Raw genomic sequence first — 22471 nt, 5'->3', positions numbered from 1 at the left:
TCCTTAAAAACACCATAGGCTACACAAGAAAGTTAACTTTCCCCAGACACTAAACATTTGAAGGGGTTTTTATGCACCAATATTTGCCCTGTATTGCAGGCCTTTGTCTCAAGCAGTCAGTCTGTCACAGGTGTACCAAATGATCCAATCTGTGATAGTGAAACCAGATTCTCCCACTAAACCAGCAAAAGGAAAGAAGAAAACATTTAGAGGCTAGGCTACAAAAATGGAAGACACAACCTTCCTGAATCAGTACAATCCTCTGGAAATGTGAGCAAAATGACTGCCTAAGGGAGCCAGATAAATAGACAACAGAATAAGTAGACCCCCTTTATGACAAAAATTGTTTATGCTGCTGCATTTTTGGCAACATTTTGGGGACCCTATTGTAACAGAAGATGAAAATCCTTACAACAAAGCTTCCATAGACACATGGTGAATTATTTCCCCCCACCAACTACTGTTATTTCACCTGTCACCATTAAGCATGAACTAACTATAGGCCTGACCATGCAAATCTTCACAAGGGGAGTAGTCTTATCCGACTCAGTGGGGCTACTGGCATGAGCCAGGATTACTCAGCTGACTAAAACTTGCACAGCGAAGCCTTGTAGGTAAAAGACAAAACCCACATTCTGTAACATGTTAGTTGTCAAAATGCAAGAATAAAAGAGCATAGGAAACTACGTAAATCCTGCCCAGGTCAATTCAAAGGGAAATTTTAGTTACTCACATACTTTGCTTTGCACCTGGTAGTAATTCCTTTTGGATGTTGAAAGTCTCTGCTTGCTGAATCTCTTCCAGCTGGTCAGCTCTGTGGTTGGTAGAGGATTCCTAAATTTGTTCAACTGTAAACTCACTCACCCAAGCAATAACATCTGCAGATTCAGAAGCTGTTCTCTCTTCCCTGATAGTTCCTTAATCGCTGTTCACTTTCCCTTGGGATTTTTTTATATGGTTAAATAATTTCTATTCTTTACCCTAGCCACGGCTTGCACTATACTTGATTCCTTCTCTCTGGCTCTGAGTTAAGGCTCTACTTAACTCTCAGCACTTAAATTATTTTTCTAGCTGTAGTTGGTTTCTTCTCATCCTTTACTGAGGGATGAGTAAAAGACAGCAAGGGTGACCTGCATAAAGCTTTACAGAATTCTAGTCTACCCTCATTGGGTTGTCAGATTGTCACTCCAATTTCTCATGCAATTCTTTTACCCCTTTTGAAATTATGGGCGGAATCCTAATTAACCATTTGATATCTGTCTGCATGACTTCCCTAAACTGGGTCTCAGGTAGTAGAAGGGAGATTCTGGCTATTTCTTATGCTGATCCTATTAGATACTCACTGAATTCTCTGGTTTTCCCCAAGCCTCTTTATTTGATAGGGCAGTGGTTCAGAGCCTAGTGCACAGTTTGGGTCATAATTTAATAATTTAGGCCACTGTGGATACCCAAAAATGGACTCCCCAGCTGCTCTCTGGGTGATCTTGGAAGAAGTAGGTGGAGCCAACATCAGGAATATTAATGATAATTTATTATTTGAACTGCAGTAGCACCAGTCATGGAGCAGGGGCCCAATGTGCTAGTACTGTACAAACAAAGAGATGGGCTGATTTTTCTAGGCTTAACGGAGTGGAATCTTGGCCATTGACTCTGCTCCTGGAAACGGATTAGTGGCCTTGGGTAAAAGAGAATAAAATTAAAATCCTGATACAAACAATATTTGTATATTTGTTTGCTGGGATTTATTTATTTTAACTTCAGGGAAACAAATAAACAGAATCATTCATTGCTGAATGCTCGCTATTTATATAGCCATATTTCAGTTATTTAAAAAATAAGGCCCTGACCCTTAAAGGATTTATGCGTGTGCTGAAATTTCCATGTGTGAGTTGGTCTGTTGAATTCCATGGGACTGCTCACATGCATAAAGGTAAGCACATGTGTAAGGCTATGTCTACAGTACCGCCTAAGCTGGCAAAACTGCTGTCACTCAAGGGTGAGAATATTCCACCCCAGGCGACATAAGCTACACCGACATAAGCGCTAGTGTGCACAGCGCTATGCTGTTGGGAGAGCTTCTCCCTCTGATATAGCTTTGCCCTTGCTGGTGTGGTTTATGCTGATGGACGAGAGCTCTCTCCCAACGGCATAGAGCTTCTTTACCAGACGCGCTGCAGTGGTGCAGCTGTATCAGTACAGTTGCACCACTGCAGCACTGTACAGGCAGACATAGCCTAGAGTCTTTGCATGATCAGAAACCAAGGCTGTTTCAGTAAGTGAACTAGTCAAATGTCTTTTGCTTTCAATCTAATGGCTTCATTCTGCAGCTACCCCTTAGCTGGTGTCTACTTAATTCCTTGAGGGTTCCATCTAGGCGAGCAAATCTTTTTCCAGCTCCTGTCTTTCTAGTTATTTATAGGTGTCTTCCCCCAGACCCTGGAGCAGAGGCAGTCGATGGGCTTCTCAGATGTAATGGTGGAACGTCTGCAAACCCTAGTGCTTCTCTCTAGAAGGGCAATGCATGTGTCCATAGATTTTGCCTGCCACCAAGAACCGAAGATCCCCTTAAAGGCTAAATACTATGCTGATGGAGAAGGGAATTCAAACATTTTATCCTGTGTAATCTGTTTGTCACTTTCTGCATACTTGAACCACCGCAAATAAAATGGTTCAGAGCTGTTATTTTGCTAATTTCTACAGTGCCTGTTGCCATTAAGAACTTTAAGTACAGAGATTAAAACAAAAACAAAAAACAATTGCAAAACAAAAGACATGTAGCTTGTCCTGCAGATCATGAGCCTCTTGCTCTCCTGGACTGAAAAGTAGTCAATTCTAAAAACCTGACTCAGGTAAGAGAGCCCTTTCAGACTTTGGGGGAGAGGGGTGACTATTCTCCACAGCTTTAACCTGGTGAAAAGTGGATGAGATATGCTGGCTGGATTGGGGGGGGGGGGGGCACTTATTATATTTTTTAACATCAATACATCAGAATCATAATAATTCATGTGAGATATGCCATGTTGGGTACCGTTAGAAAGGCTATAATGTGCTAAGTAAGATGTTAATGTTTATGTTCATGTGTTATGGGAGTAATGGAAAGTATGGATATCTGTATTTTATCTGTATTTCATATTGTACAAAATTGATGCAGAAAGGGGTGTCCTTAAACACTGACTGCATCACAGGAACTTTTCATTTTTGCTTTTAATACGGTTTCTAACACGTTACAAGGGTTTTACAAAATATCAGGCACATGGTACATTTTTACAGTTTTTGGCATTAGCAACAAATTAATTACAAGACTTAACATTGGCCTTAATATTATCAGCAAAATCATGTTTAGTTAAAACAGGCTTTTTCTTTGTAAGGTTCACTATAGAGGTAACAATGTTATTCAATTTTTTTACAAACATTTGTAAGGGTTCAGTTAGTTCAACAGTGGATTCTTGGTGCATAATCTATGCTCCTCTTATGTGATCTTGCCAGGTGTGTCCTCCGTGCTGCCAGCTATGGGTAGATCTTTCTTCCCCTTGTCAGGCAGGTAACTTGCACTACCACACACACTAGCTAGTTCACTAGTTTTCAAATTTTTAACTGTTACCCATTTCAAGGCTTGACTCTGTTCCAAGGTATCCACCCCAGCTCTTTCTAAAACAAAATCAGCAAATCCATCCACATGTGAAAAGCTCTGGCAGTTAGAAACTGACCCAAGTATCTCAACATATAAACTGTTGCTTCTTGCTACAGTCAGGGATTCATCCTGAGCTAACTTAATCAATTCAGTTTCACACCCTTCAGCTTCGGCAAACTGTTTGCAAAAGCTACTAGGAGGTTTTATTCCTTCAGGAGCAATTTTAGGCAACAATCCATTTTCCACAGAAATGTTGTCCTTTCCCTCTTCAGGTAGAGGTTGCTCTAAAGGAACATTTTCCGGAGCCCTAACAGTCTCGTTTTGGGTTTCAGTTAAGTTCAGAACCAACTCTGAGACAACTGGCACATCCTCAGTCAGCATAAGCTGAGAGGCACAATCTGTCTGCTCTTTAGACAGAAGATTGGAGACAAGCTCTCCCTCAGCAGATAAACTGCTATTTTTAACATTCAAACAATTTGAAAATTTCCTCCCCTTTGTCCTAGCCCACATGGCTGTTCCCAGACAAACTTTTGGAGATTGGGGTAGCTTCCTCCATTTATTTCCCCCAACAGACAGGCTTAGGAACATTTCCTTCCTGGGTTTTAGGTGAATCCAGAACCACCTCTGGTACAGCTGACAAATTCTCAATCAGCATAAACTGAGAGGTACTTTCTGCCTGCTCCACAGACAATACACTGGAGACCAACTCTCCCCCAGCAGATAAACTGCTAGTCTTACCAGACAAATACTTTGAACTTTCCTCCCCCTTGCCCGAGCTCTCATGGCTGTTCACAGACAAACACTGGGAGAGTGGGATGGCTTCCTTAACAGGCAAAGTGCCACTCCCAACAGACAAGCTGCTATGTTCCACAATCCCAAGGCTAGAGACACTCTCTTCCTTGTCACAGTACACCTGGCTAAATACAGACAACTGCTTATAGTCATGCACCCACCCTTCACAAATTTCCCTGTTGATTACAGGTAATCCAAAAGATTTACATTTATACTGTCTCTGGGACTGGGTGACATTAACCTGGTTACACATATCTGCCATAATATTATCAAAATTGTTATAAACTGGAAAGATTCTTTCCCAATTGCTGTTAAGAGAAGCTGGACTTCTAGATGAGGTCAGACCTTTTTTCTTTTCCAGGATCTGGCATTGGATTCTGGCTTTTTCCATCAGCCTTTGACAATTCCTCTCCTCCAGTTCATCCATCCTTTGCTTTTCCTGCAATTGCAGATCTGCCATTTCTCTCATGCTGAAGACGTTGGCTATTTCTCAAGGATTGTAGCTTGATTGCTTTATCAGATTGTGACTCACTCATCCTGACTAACTTTAACCTTTAACACTCTCAGTATCAAATTTTAAAATTTGGAATAGCATGAGGTTTTGATCCAAAACCCAAATGTTCTGGTTCTGTGGATCCTGCCCTGACTATGCCACTGTGACCCGTCGGTGCTTAGGGTAGCCACCTGAAAATGCGGAGGTCAGGGCAGGCTGCAAAAGGAGAGCAGATTCTCCCAGCACTGGAGAGTGACACTGAAGTCAGACTTCCCAACCAGCCACAAACAGTGCTTCTGATTCCCCACACTGGTTCTTAAGAAGCCAAAACAAAAATATACACAGCATTACTGCATTTCAGTCTCTGGCTCCCAATCACCCAGTAAGTCCAGTAAAGAGATCAGTTATTTAAAACCCTATGGTCTTTACCAGAAAGGTTCCTCCTGACCCTAAAGGGTCAACCACAGTACCAGATCAATATAAGTTTAGATCCTACCCAAAATACTACACTGCCAGCCAATCCTTTAGTAAATAAAAAGAAAGGTTTATTATAAAAAGAAAGAAACAAACTATAAGAGAAATGTTAAAGGATTAAAGCAACCAGACACACACAAATGATTTGAAAGTCCATATATATCAGGTTTCTAATAGAATTGTGGAGTTTGCAGGCTTGTATAGTCCCTCTGGTATACATCCAGTACCTGGATGGGTCTCAGTCCTTTGTTTCACAGCTTCAATTCAGTTGTAGAGGAGTTGATCCAGAGGTAGGCTGGAGACTGAAAACCAACTGGATGTGGTGCAGGTGCCTTTTATGTCCTTTGGCCTTTACCATACTGCTTGTGGAAATTTACAGGAATAAGATGGAGTTCAGAGTCACATGAGTAAGTGGTGACTCATCAGGTATATCCCTGGCTTTTCCCCCTGGGCCCATTGTACCTGTGAATTTCCTTAATGGGCCATTAAGCAGGCTAGTGCTGCAGCCATCCTGTCTGGGGTGTCACCCAGAAACACAGTTCAATATGAAATATAGATAAAATACAGATATCCATCCATACCTTCTATTACACATAAACATCTTACTTAGCACATTATAGCCTTTCTAACGGTACCTGACATGGCATAGATCACATGAATTATTATGATTCTGATGTGCTGATGTTAAACAATATAATAAAGGCCCCCCCCCAATCCAGCAAGTGTCACACATACAATCATACAGATCTGATGTTTTATATTCACTTTGCACAGGGGCGAATAACTCTGCAAAGTGCAGGTGCAAGGGGGTGGAGAATCAGTTCCAGAGCACACAAACAATACCACCCGCAAGAGCCTGTTTGCCAATATCAGCCGGGGCTTTGAGGGCCTCAGTTGAAAGCTCCTATAGATATGAAAATATAGGTCGTGCAGCCTATAGTTAAAAGTTGCTCACACCCCTTCCTATCATCCACTTCGGCCTGTCAATCTGATCTGGGATTTTTCCTTCCCAACCCTCACCCAGTTAGCCCATTAGCATGTGAACAAGAACCCGGTAGGTATACACCTGAGAGAGAGACTGTTTGGTGCCACCTCAGAGCCCTGCTCCACCTCGTCCAGTGTCCCATCTACAGCTATAGCCATCCCTGATGCGTCAGAGGAAAGAAACAATAAATAAACCCAGGCTACATTGGGGAGCAAAAATCTCTTCCTGACCCCCTACCGCTCCAGCTGAAGCCCTGAAGCATGAGCTTTTAGGAACGTAAGGCGTAAACTGGAAGTGCGCTCCACTACTGCTGAGTTCTACACCCCCTCCAGCAGAAGCAACCCTGGCATATAAGCTCACTCTTAAATTTGTCCTGTTCTCTTGGGCCCCAAAACTCTTATTTGGAGGCTGTTCTAGACTGTCACTCTGCTAATGGTTAGAAATCTTCTGCTTGTTTCCAGGCATAGCCAGTTTTATACCCATTTATTCTTGTGTCAGTAGTGGTCTTTAGGTTAATGGCTCTTCACCCTACCTATTGTTTACCATTCTGATGTATTTATAGAGAGCAATCATATCATCTCTCAGCCTTCGTTTTGCTACCTAACCAAGCCAAGCTCTTTGTTTCCTAAGACAGGCCCTCCGTTCCCTTGATCATCCTAGTAGCTCTTCTCTGCACCTGTTCCCATTGCAATGCATCTTTTCCTAAAAATGGGTGACCAGAATTATACATCGTATTCCACATGAGGTCTTACACCAGTGCTTTGTACAGTGGTGGCATTATACATTTCAACCTCTCCAGGAAATGCCTTGCCTGATAGCTCGTTTTGCCTTTTCGCAGCTGCATTCCACTGGTGACTTACCATTCTGTGATTGCCCAACGGACTAAGGTCACGCTTCTCCTCCATTGCTTCCAACTGACAAGCCCCGCTGCTCGTAGCAGAAATTCTTATTAGACCCTAAGTGCATGAGCTTGTGCTTTGTACTGTTGAATTCCAGCCCAGTTCTATTACTCCACAGTCCTGCGCCCACCCTGAGTGGTGTCACCAGGGTCGTTCTGTTGCCAAAGAATCCTTCAGAGCCACTGGAGCAGGACTTTCCTTATGTTCAGGTTATATTTAAATCCAGCTTCGCCTATAAAGGTTTGCTTAGTTCAGATTTATCTTGCCTTGTTCAATGTCTATTCTATACATTTGTTCATGTGGGCTGTAGGAATTGATGTTTTACATCAATTAAGGCACAAAGTAAGCATTAACTGTAAAGACATCATTGGACCAAATTCTCAACTGGTGTTAAGAGGTGTAGCTCCAACAAAGTCCCTCACCAGCACCAAACCGCACCAGCTTACTAATGTAACATCGTGTTTGTTCACTGCCTCTTCTTATGCTAGAAACTGGGAACACTGGAATTAATGCAAGGACTCGGACTCTCATTCACTGGGAAATTGAGTTTAATTATTAGGATGCTTCCTAGTGATAAGGTAATAAGAGTTTCCTGGCCTACAGCTCTGATGAGGATCATATAAGGACATGTATAGACAGCATTGTGAGGCCAAAGGCAGAGGAGTTTATTAACTCCATAACCACATCCTGGCCAGCACTGATTTTTTTTTTCAATTAAATGTTTGCAATTTGAAAGAAAGAAAAACACAAGAACCAACTGCACCATAGTTATTTTGTTTTTAAAAAAGCTGAAGTATTTTGGCCCTTCCTGCTCCTTCCACCTCTAAATCCTAATACTGTTTTTCTCAGCATATTCTTTTCCAGTTTCCACCTTCTTCCTTACATGTCTCTATGTACTTAGATCACGTCCATCAGGGTGCCTGCATGCTTTTCTATCAAAACACAGTACTATTTTTATTTACTCTATGTTTCAAAACTAAACTGAGAGGGAGAGACTACAAACTCACGTAAACATAAATAAGACTTACTGGGAGGATGCAAACCTTGCTGTCATGTAAAAAGGGAGACCAATGAGATGTAGCGTCCTACAGACACAACTATAATTTCCTTTTGAAAACAGTGCTGCTAGGATGTCTGGAAGGACATTAGTCAAAATTATTTTTTCTCAACGTGTTTTCTGCTGTAATTTGATAGCCCCAATTTTTATATGTTTGGATTTACATCCCTTCCATGTAATTTTTATTTATTTGCATAATCTCAAGGGAGAGATTACCTGTTCTATTCTTTCATAAACTCTGAAGCACCTGGCGTTGGCCACTGTCAGAAGATGGGCTAATGGGCTAGATGGATGATTGGTCTGATCCAGTATGGCTGTTCTTATGAGAAGCTGAGTTACTCCTTGCTGTTGAAAATGTCTTGAAAATTCTGATCACAGTTTTGCATATTTGTGGTGGCAATTCAAGGTCAGTATTATGTTATAATTTTAGTCACATTGCTGCCTTATTTTTGCCTGCCTTCAGTAGGTCTACAAGGAAGGTGACAATTCATTCCACAATCTTTCCTGATTACTGAATACAACCACTGAATTTGAATTCAATCTGGAAACTGTTCTTTAAGTCCTCTGAAATAGCTTATTACTTATACCCATTAGTACATAACTACACAGCCATTGCAGGTTCAATGTAATCATGTAATTAATTTTTCTTTGTTTATTCAGCTCTAAAGCCGAATGAGAAGATGTTAATCAACATTGTCAGCTGTCAAGCAAAACTCATTCTTCTCTGGAGATTTATCAATAAACAGAGAAACCATTTGCAAGAAGTAAGGTTAAACCACAAAACACATACACACATTAGAATGAACTTGTGGCTGTACTTTATTTAGTCAGTGAAAATCTACCTTAAAAACAGAAAATAGAAAAATCAAAATATTTTTAACCCAGTACATTGGATTAGAGGAAGCTGCAAGCTTGGAGTTTAAGCACAAACTACAGATTGCAGCCTGAGTATTTCAGAGGCCAAAGCAATACACTGGAACAAAGTAGTATCTGTATGTAGAGATATGTTCCTTGCACCATTAGGAAGGTCTTAAAGGTGCAATATTTTATAGATGTCTGTTACAAGAAGAAACATTGGTTATACAGTTTACATTTGTTGCATTGCTTAGATAGGCCCAGGATTAATATAAAAAACAAGCAAGATTGAAGCACTTGCTTCTCAATCTCTACCAACAGACAATTTACACTTTGATAAAAGCTAGCTTTGTTTAAATGAGATTTAGACAAGAAATAACTTTACATATTAACAGCTTTGGAACTACAAATGTTAGACTCAGGATTACACAGGTCATGCTATTGTTATTTTGTTTTGCCTGCTGCAGTTATTGCAATATGGCTTAATGTACATAGGTATATAATTTGTACAAATCTGCACGGTGTTATAAAGAGTACAATTAACGCAAGCAGCATAACCTCTGGGAACCAACAGCCGTTGTCAGAATTACTTTTGTAATTCTTGTCCAAAGTTAAGGGGAAAAGTGGCCACTAAGGGAAGACAGACTGGATTGTTTGATATCACATTTCTCAACTTTAAGTTTATATATATATATATTTGTGAGCTAAGAAAAATCTTTATAGCCTTAACTCTAGTAAATTGCACTGGTGACAACGCAGATTGGCATAATTTATAATTGGGCCAAAAATAAGACTAAGGCCCTTTCTGCCATGTTCTTTGTAGGAGAATATTGACTTTTTTTCTGGGCATCCCCAGAGTCCCATCTGTTAATTATACCAACCTCTCCTCTGAATGTCTCGCTCGCTCGCTCTCTCTCTCTCTCTCTCTCTCTCTCACACACACACACACACACACACACACAAAATGTGCATTATGGCGGGTAAAAATCAAAGTTCTCATAGCAGAGTGAAGATCCTAATTCCCTTAAATACAATGTCAAAGTGATTTGGAGAAACATTTATATGGCGCCTCTAGTCTCATATGTGTGATTAAACCATTGTTAAAAATATGAGTGAGCTGAAAGAAGGGATTCAAAGGTTCTGAGCACCCAGTTGTTCTTTAGGTTTAAATTAAAGGTGTCACAGGTTAAATTTTTTACTGCAGTGTCATCTGCCTGTAGTATAAGTTTCTAGAGGCCTGCTCTTAACTCAGACTATAGAGTCTTCCAATTTTAGGATTAAAATGACAGTCAACTACAGTTAAAAGAGGAGGGGGGAAAAAAGATAGACTTTCAGAGAAATTTTAGCAGATAAATGAAGTATATTTTTAACAGAGCTCCTGGGCAAAGCACTTTGACTGCTGTTACACAGAGAGTAACAAGGGGGTGAGTGGAGAGATGGTAAAATGAAGAATTGTAAAATTAATTTTTTTTAACAAAAATACAAACCACCTGGCACCCTCAATTTTCTCATGTGCTCTCAAATGTTCAAAAGATAGCTGTAAACACTTCACATAACTGGATATTACTGCAGAAATTACTTTTATTAGTCTGTGTTACTAACTCCTGATGACCAATATCTTCCTGCTCCAATACTTTTTGATGAGATAGTTTGAGCATATTCCCACTATATTTGACATATTTGACAATCCGATATCTGGAATTCTCATTTCACAATTACAGCAAAAGGATCGTGTCACTTTTCGGCTCAAGACACATTTGGTTAGCAGATGCTGTGCAAGAGGCTGTTTTATACACATTTTAGAAGAAACCCATTTTTACTTGCCAAAGGTCACTTGAATTGGCTAACATTTTTTCTGAGTAACAAGCTGCAAGTTGCAGAAATCTACCACCAGATGGTGCAATCAGACCAGTGTAATGAGTCATTTCTTTGTTTGCACACTGTGCAGTCCCAGAGAGAGGGAGGCACTTGCCATGACAAGAACATTTGGTACATTAGAAGGAAACAGTTCGTTTTAAAATAAATTACTATACAGGTAGGACAATGAAGTTATTGGTCAACATCTTACTCAACCCGAATGGTGTGAAGTTCACAAAGTGCAATGTGGAACATTTATTTTAGAAACCAGATCTAAATACACTGAGAACCCACCATGCTTGTTTGGTGCCTAGATTGTGTACAGAATGCTTTAAACATTTAATTATTGTTCAGTTATTTAATATTCAAGCTTGTCCAGTTTTATGAATGCACTGATCTATACTTGTAACTTTACACCTGACAAAATTGAGAAATATTTTGTTCCAGGTTTGCCAAGTCTTAATTAAAACCAACAGAGCTAAGTATAAGCAAAGACTTTATTTAAATCATTTTAAGAAATCAACGATCTACCAAATGTACATGAGCATAATGAAAACACTGTTCTGAAAAGAAGTGGGCACAAATATAGAGTGGACATAATCCAGTATCTATCAAAACATTTTTTAAAGAGAATTTATCTCATTTCATGGATTTGTGTGGTCCAGGAGACAGGGTAAATTAGAATGTAAAAAACAAAAACAGTTAATCCTTTTCTTCATAACACTGAAACAGTTCAATATTTTGTCTCAGGTTTAAGCATAATAATTTATTGAAATTGCCATTTCAAGATTGCTGAACAACATGAAATGGATAAATATGTAATTCTTAAGGACTTTCACCTTCCACCAGGTGCTGTCAGAAAAATCAAATTGCAATAAAGTAAACTTTAAATGTTTTCAATACAATTATAATGCACTCCGTATAGAAGAGGTGATGCAAAATTAACTTCTGCCTAATAATTTACTTCAGTAGGTTTCCCAATAGGAATTGTACCTTTTGACCATGAATGTTCTTTTATGGAAGAAGGAACAACTAGCATAATGCCTTAAATATCAGTTCTTATACCCTTCCACTAAGTGGAAAATCTGCCTAAATTTCAAGAAGGTAATTTGTGGCCAGCTGTAGCTCATTCACAGTGCTTCACCATGGTCACATGCACTAAGTCTCATATTGTGTGATGCAAATGTGTATCATTTTGCCTTTGTAATGTAAGATGGAAAAAATATACACTAAAATCAGAACTGGGGGTTTAAGATATACAGATAAATACACAAAGAATTACACTCCAGTTTTGGAAGCATGTTAGAAGGAGGAAATCTGGAACAATTGAAACTAGGCATTGCCAATAGGCTAGGGAATTCATTTAAATCAAAGACATCACTTTTTTCATCATTTTATCAAACAAAAATAAAGAAGTCTTGAAAAGAGGAAGTGTTAACATCCAAGAGTAGAGGGTGATGACTATAGCTCCTGATATTGCCTCAGGATTGTCAGCGGCTCTCAAGGAATGATGTCAGATATTGATGGTCTGTTCTCACAATTCAGAAACATCGGTCTACAGAGCAATCAGCAGATTCCACTTTCTGCTCTTGCCTTCTTCACATTCTGGTCTCTCCAAATGTAATACACACATTAAGAGAACTGCTGAAATAAAAGAACAAAAATATTAACAAAGCCTGACTAATCACAAATCATTCTCTCAAGTAATTTCTACTCTTCGTCTCAGAATTTCCTTAAGTGAGGTGAGGCAGTTTTTCAGGAGTGATGTTGAAGAGAGATGTCATCAATTCAGTTAACATCCTCCAGTTTAAAAAGAAAAAGCTATGCTAAACACAACTGGCTGTAAAGGTGAGGGTGGCCTGTGACCATTACCTCCACTTAAACAAAATTATCTTGAAAATTCAAAACATTTGAGAAAATCTTCACCCCCTAAATCATTATTTTGGAAACCGTTACACCAACGTAAAGTGGCTCTTTAATACCTCTGCAGTCATAGGACAAAGAGAGGGGGTTAGTGGGTTACAGATTGTTGTAAAAAGCAAATGCAGTCTCTGTTCAGTCCATGATTTTCAGTGTCAAGCAGTTATGAATTTAAGCTTCCAGGATTGTCTTTTGAAAGCATTTTAAAGGCTTGCAGTAGCATGATGGAATTAGGGCCCTAAGAGCCTTCTTAGACTTGAAGGGGAGATGTAGGAATAGTGTGACATCTCATAGGGTACTGCAAGATGGGTCACGTGCTCCCCATTCTGCTGCCTCCACATGACCTTCTTCACCCCTTGCTCAGTTGCCCCATTTTCTCCAGGGAACACTCCCTGCTCCCCACTAACATTCATACCATCATCTTCACAGCCATTCTTGAGCTCCATGCTCTGGTCAGCCCACCCACTAACATACCCTCATTATATACACATCAATGGTGTGCTGAAAGGGGGGGCTAGGCCCCCGGACGCTGGTCTGCAGGGGGCTCTGAGGAGCACAGAGCCTCCTGCACACCCCACCCCTCATGAAGGGCTGGCCTGGAGTGCTCAGATGGGGTGGCCTCACTCCCTGGCTTGGAGGGGGAGGGTGGGGATTCCAGGCAGGCCCTTCACGACACGCACAGGGGAAAAGCAAGGAGTGGAAGTGGGAGCAGCTGCCCCTCAGCCTCCTGTGCCCCCTGCCCATTGTGAAGGGCTGACCCGGCACCCTTCTACCCCAGACCGGGGGGTGAGGCCGCCCCCGTCCAAGCCAGTGCTGGACTGCAGGGCTGCAGCAGCAGGTGGGGGCGGAGCGGGGGTGGAATGCCAGACTGGCCCTTCAAGATAGGTGGGGGGCAGAGGGCACAGGATGCTCTGAGATACGCTTCTCAGCACATCCCTCCAGGCACATTGTGAAAGGCCGGCCCAGAGCCCCCTACCCCCAAGCCGTCGGGGTTTGTGGGGGGGTAAAGGCAGCCCCATCCAAGCCGGTGCCGAGCTGTGGAGCCGCAGTTGGAGAGGCAGGCACGGCATGCCATGTAAGTGCAGGGAGGGGGGGACGGCAGACCCAAGCCTGTATTAAGACTCACAGAAAGTAAGCACCTAAGAAAATCCAGAGGAGAAGGGTAATAGGTAGCAGGAGATAGGATGTAGAAGCTCCCCCCCACTGCCTCTCTTAGGTCACTGAAAGCGCTCCTGGTGAGGATGTATACCACCGACTCAAGGAGGGCAGTGTGGACATCAGCTACCGCAATAATTAGGAGGCTGTAAATTGGCCTAACAGAGGTCAACCTATCTTTGGCTATGGCTACACTGACGGCAGCAAAGTTGCTGCCATCAGATCGATTTCTCTGGATCGACTGAACGGTCAGTGAAGACCCACTCAGACGATCCAGAAATCGACGTACTAAGACCACCTTCACAAGTGGTGTAGCGCTGCATCGATGGGAACGTAGTTCCTGTCAGCGCAGTGCAGTGTAGTGAAGACGGCGCACAGAAGTGGAGCAGAGAAGTCGACAGGAGTTACGCAATTTTTTTGTGTAGCTTGTGTAACTCCCGTCGACTGCCACCGAATCCTGGAGGTAAGTGTAGACAGGGTCTTTGTAGTGTAGACAAGACCAAAGATACTGTCAAAATAGCTTTATGAGTTTAAACATCAGTGAATTGTTTTTAGCTCCCACATCACAGCTTAAATGGCTGAACTGGTTTGTTATTGTGATGTTGCTCATAAATATCCAGCAGCTAACACTGGCTGCATTTTATGTATGAGGTGACTGTATTTCCTTACTGTGTTTGTAACTCTTTACAGTCTGCTTTGGACTTAAGATAGTTAAGTAATTGTGTATCTCCTACAAATTTTGCCACCTCACTGGTTTGCCTATTTTTCCAAGATAATTTATGAATCTGTTGAACAGCACTGGTTCCAGTAGAGATCTCTGGGGGACACCACTATTTACCTCTCTCCATTCTGAAAACTGACATTTATTCCTACCCTTTGTTTTCTGTCTTTTAACCAGTTACTGATCCATGAGAGGACCTTCCCTCTTACCCTATGACTGCTTACTCTGCTTAAAAGCCTTTGGTGAGGGACCTTATCAAAGGCTTCTTAAAGTGCAAGTACACCATCCAACTGGATCATCCTTGTCTGCTTTCGTTAACCCCTCAAAGAATTATAATAGTTTAGTGAGGCATCATTTCCCTTTACAAAAGCCATGTTGACTCTTTCCCAACAAATCATGTTCAACGATGCGTCTGAAAATTCTGTTCTTTACTACAGTTTCAACCAATATGGGTCTAGGTATCAAGCTGGTAAAAGAGTTTGAAAATTTTGGCCATGGCTTGCAATCCTGAGGAGGTCTTTGATGCATGCAAAAGGCACGACGCAGTATCAAATCTGTAACAATCACAAAAAGAAAAAAGCCTAAATAATACTGTCAAAATTAGGTAATGAAAATGCTACTTACGTTAAGCCTCAAGATTTGGTGAGTTCTGACTTTAATTGTGGACTCCCACAAGATGTATATTCTTGATTATTTACATCTTCCGGTCTATGTATCTTCACGTCTTCCACTGATTGGCTACGTTCATCTTTCTTCCTTTCTTTGTGTGTTTGCTGAACCATACATTTCTCTTGGGTTCCCACAGCTTCTTTTTCCTTTAGCTTTGGTTGGTCTGTTCCAATCTCTTTGGAAACGTCTTCTGAAACACTCACATTTGCTGCTGATCTTTGAGCCCCTAAATTTTCACTTGAAACACATTCAGGAACAGCTACACTCTCTCCTGAATCCTGAATTTCTCCGTCTTTTGATATATCAGAAATTAATGGCACATTTTCTGTTTGTTCTAAGGTAGCTTGTTTTTCTGCAGATTGGGTTAAACCAATATGTTGGACTGTACTTGGTTGCTGGAACTCTTGTTCTGTACCCACTATTGTCTTTTCACCTTTTACAGGGAGCTGCTGATCAGCCCGTTCACCTTCCTGAATTTCAGATATATTTACAGCTTTTTGGCTTCTTTCTGTTGATTCAGTCTGCTGCTGTGATTCAGATGCCAGGCACACAGCAGCTGGCTCTTCTGTTTTCTCAAGTTTGTCAACGGCAGTCTGAATGATCTTTAATACAATTTTTGTACTTTGAGATTCTATAGTGACAGACTGAGCAATATCTTTTTTGAATTCTATGTGGGTTAGAGATGGGCTTTTTTTATCTTGAGAAACTATTCTTTCCCCAGCTTCTTCACCACATTCCAACTTCTGTTGCTTCTTTCCATGGGTTGCATCATCCGCATCATCTTTTTGGACCAAATCACGTGCTGTGCAACTTGTTGCTGCCTCAGTCATTCCATCCACTGCTGCAGCGGTCATCTCTGATACTGACACTATTGCAATTTCTTCACTCCTACCGCCTGCAGCCCCAAACCCTGAATGAGCAATGCTAATATCTGGGACTAGTTCAGAAGTCAGGTTTTCAGGCACTGCTGCTAAAGGCTCTAAAGTTTCAGCTGAGGTTTCCATAAGTGTTACAGTTTCTGCAATGATTTGCTCTTCAATTGCTGCAGCTGTTACAGGCAAAGATGCTTTTTGAGCCTCAGAGCTTTCAATACTAGGAATGGGTAAGCCAGTATCTTCCAGCTGCACAGTTAAAATCTCTTGTGTTGAATAAAGTTGATCACCACTTGCAAGTTCCAATTTTCCAGATTCAAACAAATCTTTTTCCACTTCCATCATTAGCTCAAATTTGGTTTCCTCTCTCTGATTGTCATTTGAACTTGTTGTGGTCAATAGAAGTGTTTGTTTTGTTTCTCTAGGCTCTTCTTCATCTCCCTTTCCATGCACAGACAGTTCTTTAGGATATGTGTCGCTCTGCAGAGGAGGCCCATTTACAACTTCCCCCATGTATTCTGATTCTAAGTTAAGTGGGACATCTTGTACACCAGTCTGCATGGGGGCCTCAGCTGCAAGTGCTTCAGTGCGTTCTGATTCTAAGGGAAGCACAGCATGTTCTACCTCTCTCTTCACAGGCACTTCAGTTGCCATACCCTTCATGGTGGCCCCTGCTGCAGTTATTTCTGTACATTCTGGTTCTAAGGAAAGCATGGAATCTTCCATCTCACTCTGCACTGTGGGCTCCTCAGTTACCTCACGCTGCACAGTGGCCTCAGTAGCAATTGTTTCTGTGAATTTTGATTCCAAAATAAGCACGGCACCTTGCACTTCACTTTGCATAGGGGCTTTAGTTGCAATTGCTTCTGTGCTTTTTTTTTCTAGGGTATTCACAGCATCTTCCACCCCACTCTGCACAGAGGCCTCAGTCACATCACTCTGCATTGGAGCCTCAGATGCAATTCCTTCCGCCTCACTCCGCAGGGTGGCCTGAGTCACCTCATGCTGTACAGTAACCTCCGTGCTTTTTGATTCCAAGGTAAGCATAGCTTCTTGCACCTCCCTTTGCACAGAGGCCTCAGTCACATCACTCTGTACTGGAGCCTCAGTTGCAACTGCTTCGGTGCATTTTGAGTCTAAGGTAAGCACAGCATTTTCCACCTCTTTCTTCACAGGAGCTTCAGTTACCTCACTCTGCACAGGGGCCTCATCTACAAGTGCTTCTGTACATCGTGGTTCTAAGGCCTCCGTGGTATATTCCACTTCATTCTGCACTTGGATGTCAGTCCCCTCACTCCGTATGGGGGGCTCAGCTGCAGTTGCATCTTCTACCTCCCTCTGTACAGGGGCCTCAGTTACGTCACTCTGCAAAGGGGCTTCAGCTTCTGTTACAGTTACTTTGATGCATTTTGATTCTAAGGTAGGCACAATGTCCACTGGTTGCTTAAATTCCTGGGATAACTCAAGCTTTGCTTCATGTATTTCACTTACAGAATCATCCACCTCTGGAGCACCTTCAGCTGGGATTTCCCCTGGAGTTCTTTCTATTAAATTCAGTTTGGCCTCTTCAGCTGACATGTCTTGTTGTTTTACTACTGTAACATACTCAGCTGTCACTTCAGGATCTGCCGTGGTAGTTATTGTGACACTACTGTAAAATTCCTCCTCTTTCAATTTACATTTCTCTCCAATCCTTTCTACTTCAGATGTTTTTTCATGTCCTTCTACAAAGGCTTGTTCAGCTTCTTTCCATTGACTTTCATCTGCTGATATATCTAGACTTTTAGTTTCTTCTGTATGTTCCTTCATCACACCACACTTTTCACCTACCTCTGACACTTCCCGGAGAGCACTTTCGTCAGCTTCATTTCTGCCTTGAACACTTCCTGCACTTTCCATGTGTTGAATGTCAGCCTCTTCTTTATTTAAAGGCTGTTCAACGAACACCGTTTCTTGACATATTACTTTAACTTCATTAGCTTCATCTTTCATTTCCGATCCAATTTTCTGCACTGACTGAATTATGACTTCTGTCACAGTTCTTTCACTAATCATCTGTACTTCATCTGATAGCCTCACTCTTTCTGCAACTTCAGGACTTTCCTGTGTTTGTTTATTTAATTCTTCTAAATTTTGCTCAGTCCCTTCTGTCTCCTGCACAGGTGTAACTTCTTCTGTAGTATCTGGGGATTCAGTTAACTGTGACACTGCAGAAACCATCTCAGTTGTCTCCTCTGCAAGGGAAACCTCTGTTTCTTCTTCAACACAGGAAACTTCTGTTGCCTCTTCCAGAGCTGTCAATGCTTCTGAGGTTAACTCCAGCTCACTTACTATAGTATCATCACTAATGTCCTTTCTCAACTCTGGCAAAGTTTTAGTAACCACCACTGTTTCTTCTACAACAACTTCAGTTTCGAATATCTGCTCAGTTTGTTTATCTTCATCATCTTTTTCTTGTTCAACGGACTCTGTTACAGTAGCAGATATCCAAGATGGTGACCTTTCTTCAATACTGGTAACTGCTCTCTCCCCCTCCACCACAGTCACAGTAACTGCATGAACCAGTCCTTCATTGGATTGTTCAATAATTAAGGTATCTTCTAATTTTTCAGCTCTCTTTTCATCTAAAGCATCTTCCCTTATTGCCTCAGCTTTTGTTGCTTTTTGGGCTTCAATTTTCTCTTGTTCAGCTGCTTCATACTCAGATAAAGGAACAACAGCTGGAACATCAGAGTCGTCTTCATTGGTTTCTGTCATCTCTTCTCCAGCTTCCTCAACACAAGCTTGTTCTGGCTTCCCATCTGACTTTTTCTTCCGACGACCAGGTATTAATTTTTTAAATGAAACCCACGTTTCTTCTTTTCCAGGTTCACCATCTGAAGTAGAATGTTCTATGCTTGAAACTAACACAGACTCTTCAGTTCTCTCTTCCATTTTGGTTTTGGATTTTCTTCTTGGAGTGACTAACCTTTTAAATGATTCCCAGGTTGAAACACCCTCTCCTTCAGATGGACTTCCAGCTTGTTCTGGTGAAGAATTTCCTTGTCCTTGATCACTTTCTTGAGAACTAGTTAGGATCATTTCTGGTGCAGTTTCTTTACTTTGTCCAGCTTCATCTATTTTCTGGCCTTCTTGAGCAAGCCTCTGTCCTACTTCCTCATCAGAAGAGGATGATTTCCTAGCTCTTTTCTTAGAGGAGCCTACACAAATTAAGGCTTCCCATGACACAGAAGAATCAACCTTTCGTTTTGGCTCTTCTGTGCTTTTTTCTAACTTCTGCTCCTCACCATTTTCTTTAGTTTCTTCCTGATTTTCAGAGACTGCACTTTCAGTAGAAGACAAGGTAGCACTCTTTGCCTTATCAATTTCTTCTTCTTTGTCACTTTCAGAAGGCCTTCTGATACGTTTCTTGGGAGTCACCATCTTTTTAAATGATGCCCAAGGAGTAACACTCTCTCTTTTCCTCTCTACATCTGAAATCGCTCCTTCTTCAGTTTCAGTTACCTGTGTTGCATCTAGGACTTTTTCCACAGAAGGATGCTCTGTTGATTCTTCAGGTGAAGAGGCAGAGCTTTCTGCCTTTTGTTCTTCTGGACTTTCTGGAGAATCAGCTAAATGTTGAATTTGTTCTGCTTGTTCCCCTGGCTTAGTTTCTTCTCTCTTTCCTTTATGTTTCTTTCCAGAAAGCTTCTTTAAACCAGTACCTGTAAAAAGTTTCTTTAAGGGGCTGCCTTGCACTTTGGCTCTCTCTTGTGATGACAACAGTTGGACCTCACTTGTGATATCTTCTGGAGATTTATATGCAGCTGGATCTTCATGGCTTGATTCTATCTGCTTGATGTAGTCATCCACTACTATGCATACTGTTTCTTTAGCCTTTAGTTGTTCATCAGTAAGTTGAATTCTTTGTAGCTCAGCATCTCCTTCAACTGATTGTTCAGAAGCTGAAGAGGGCATTTGTTCTCTCTCATTTGTTTTAACCTCTTTCTCCTCTCTAGTGCTAACATGAACTTCTACTTCTGTCTCTAACTTTTCATCAAATATTTCAGTTGCCAGTGGAGCTATTGGTTCAGATTTCTCAGTTTTTTCTCTTGCCATTGGAGCAGATTCAGATTCTTCTTTAGATTTTTCCATGGTCACTGGAGCTGCTAGTTCAGATTTCTCTTCAAAGTATATTTCAGTTTTTTCTTCTAGGGATATTTTACATTCTTTTACTGGTTTTGATTTTTCTTCAGGGGATAGGTCTATTTTTTCTTCGGAGGCTACTTCAGATTCCTTGTTTACACCTTCAGTGGTCTTTTGTGGAAGTGGCCCTTCAGAAGGAACAACAACTTCTTCCTTCAAACTTGCTTCTACTGGGATCTCTGCCACTTCCCTTTCTTGCTCTTGCTCTTCTTTCTCAGTTTTCTCTTTCTCACTTGCTTCTACTGGAATCTCTGCCACTTCCCTTTCTTGCTCTTCTTTCTCAGTTTTTTCCTTCTCACTTGCTTCTACTGAGATCTCTGCCGTATCTTTTTCTTGCTCCTGTTTTCCTTTCTCAGCAGTCTGCTGCTCATCCTCTTTAGGCTTCCTGAAACTTGTCTTTTTCCTAAACCCAGCCCAACCCTGAGTAAAGAATTTTCTTAGTGGTGATGCAGTGTCATTAACTAACGCATTTGTTGGAGACTCTGGTGACTTGCTCGGTTCTTTTTTTCCTTCTGCCTCTTTGTCTCCTTCAGCTTCCTCACTTGGGCTTTCTGCTACCTCCTCAGGAGGAGAGTCATCTTTGCTTTCCTCACTCTTCATTTCTTCTTCAATCTTTTCTGCAGGGTGGGTCACGTCACTTTGTGTTGCTTCCTCCACCGTTTCCAGCTTGCCTTCTTTATGATCTCCAGCTCCATTTGCTGACACGTCTGCCTCCTCTTTTTTTACAGTGAGTAGCTGAACAGGTTCAGACTTTTCCGTCTTATCTTTTTTAACAGTAAACTTGAATCCAACAAATTTAAAAACCTTTTTAAATCCAACATCATTAGAGTGAGATTCACTGGGTTGTTCTAAATCTTCTACTTTTTCTTCTTCTGATGGCAACTGTTCATTAGCATCTTGAATGTCTTTCTGTCCATCTTCCACAACATCCTTATCAGTTGATTCTGGTGGCACGGCCTCCATATTTTCAGCTAGTTCTTCTTTTACAATCACATTCACAGGTTCTCTTTGTCCAACTGTAAAAAGGTAAAAATCAGATAGAAACAAATTAGATTTACCATAATCTTAATTCACTCCTAAATTATATATTAAAATGGCTCAACAGATAATACATACTTCAACTTTTAATACAGACATGTATTTACATTTCTGTGTAAAATACATATTCCACTATCATGGTGGCACTTCCTAGGTTTGCTAATTAAAGCTTTATCAGCAGTTCTTATTATAATCTTAGGGTCCCCCTCATTTGTAAGAAGTGAAGAAAATCTCATCTGGATTGGCTTTGTTGCTTGACAGAAGGCTCATTCAGAACATTCTAGGCCAGTGGTTCCCTACCCATGGCCTGCAGGGTCTTTCAAAGTGGCCTGTTGCTCCCCTCCTGCTGGCTGCAGAAGGGAGCTGCTACCTAAGGACCCAGGCAGAGCCCATTGCCACGGGGTTACAAGACCAGTGCAGGCTCCTTGCTGCAGCCAAGGAGATGGAAGATCAGTGCTCCCCTCCCCCGGCTGTAGCAGGGAGCACAGCAAAAGGCTCCGCCTGCGTCCCTAGGCCCTGGGGTCCCTGCTGGAGCCAGAGGGAGGGGAGATGAGTGCTCCCCTCCCCCAGCTTCAGAAGAGAGCAAAGTGCTCTGCTTGGATCCCTACTGAAGCCAGAGGGAGGGCAGCACTGATCTCCCATCCCCTTGGCTGCAGAAGGGAGCCACTGCCTAGGGACCCAGGCTGGACGTGTGCCAGTTTCCCTGCTACAGCCAGGGGCATGGAAGAGAAATCCTTCTGTTTGACTGCAGTGGGGGGAGAGGGGAGGCTGCTGGCAGAGACAAGTGGCCCTTCAGGGTTGTAAAAATGATATCTGTGGCCCTCGAGCCAAAAGGATTAGGAACCACTGTTCTAGGCGCACTCTCATT

The 22471-nt window shown here is 41.7% G+C and overlaps 1 protein-coding gene across 3 annotated transcripts in view; it reads right to left on the bottom strand.

The window, feature by feature from the left end:
• Positions 1 to 9132: 9132 nt before the first annotated feature.
• AKAP12 (A-kinase anchoring protein 12) overlaps positions 9133 to 22471 on the bottom strand; it is a 130759-nt gene continuing 117420 nt past the window's right edge. For 2 of the 3 annotated variants that reach the window (XM_067542410.1, XM_067542412.1), the window contains 2 exons: positions 15464 to 21581; positions 9133 to 12687 (listed from right to left, as the gene is read on the bottom strand). In XM_067542410.1, the coding sequence (XP_067398511.1) occupies positions 15472 to 21581 (6110 nt within the window). In that variant the 3' untranslated portion in view covers positions 9133 to 12687; positions 15464 to 15471. The remainder of the gene's footprint in view (positions 12688 to 15463; positions 21582 to 22471) is intronic. The other variant, XM_067542411.1, reaches the window with a different exon arrangement.

The sequence above is a fragment of the Emydura macquarii genome, unplaced genomic scaffold, assembly GCF_026122565.2.
Source record: "Emydura macquarii macquarii isolate MOO-44397 ecotype Brisbane River unplaced genomic scaffold, CSIRO-AGI_Emac_v2 contig_705, whole genome shotgun sequence".
NCBI lineage: Eukaryota > Metazoa > Chordata > Testudines > Chelidae > Emydura > Emydura macquarii.
This window is presented reverse-complemented; position numbering and strand designations above follow the sequence as displayed.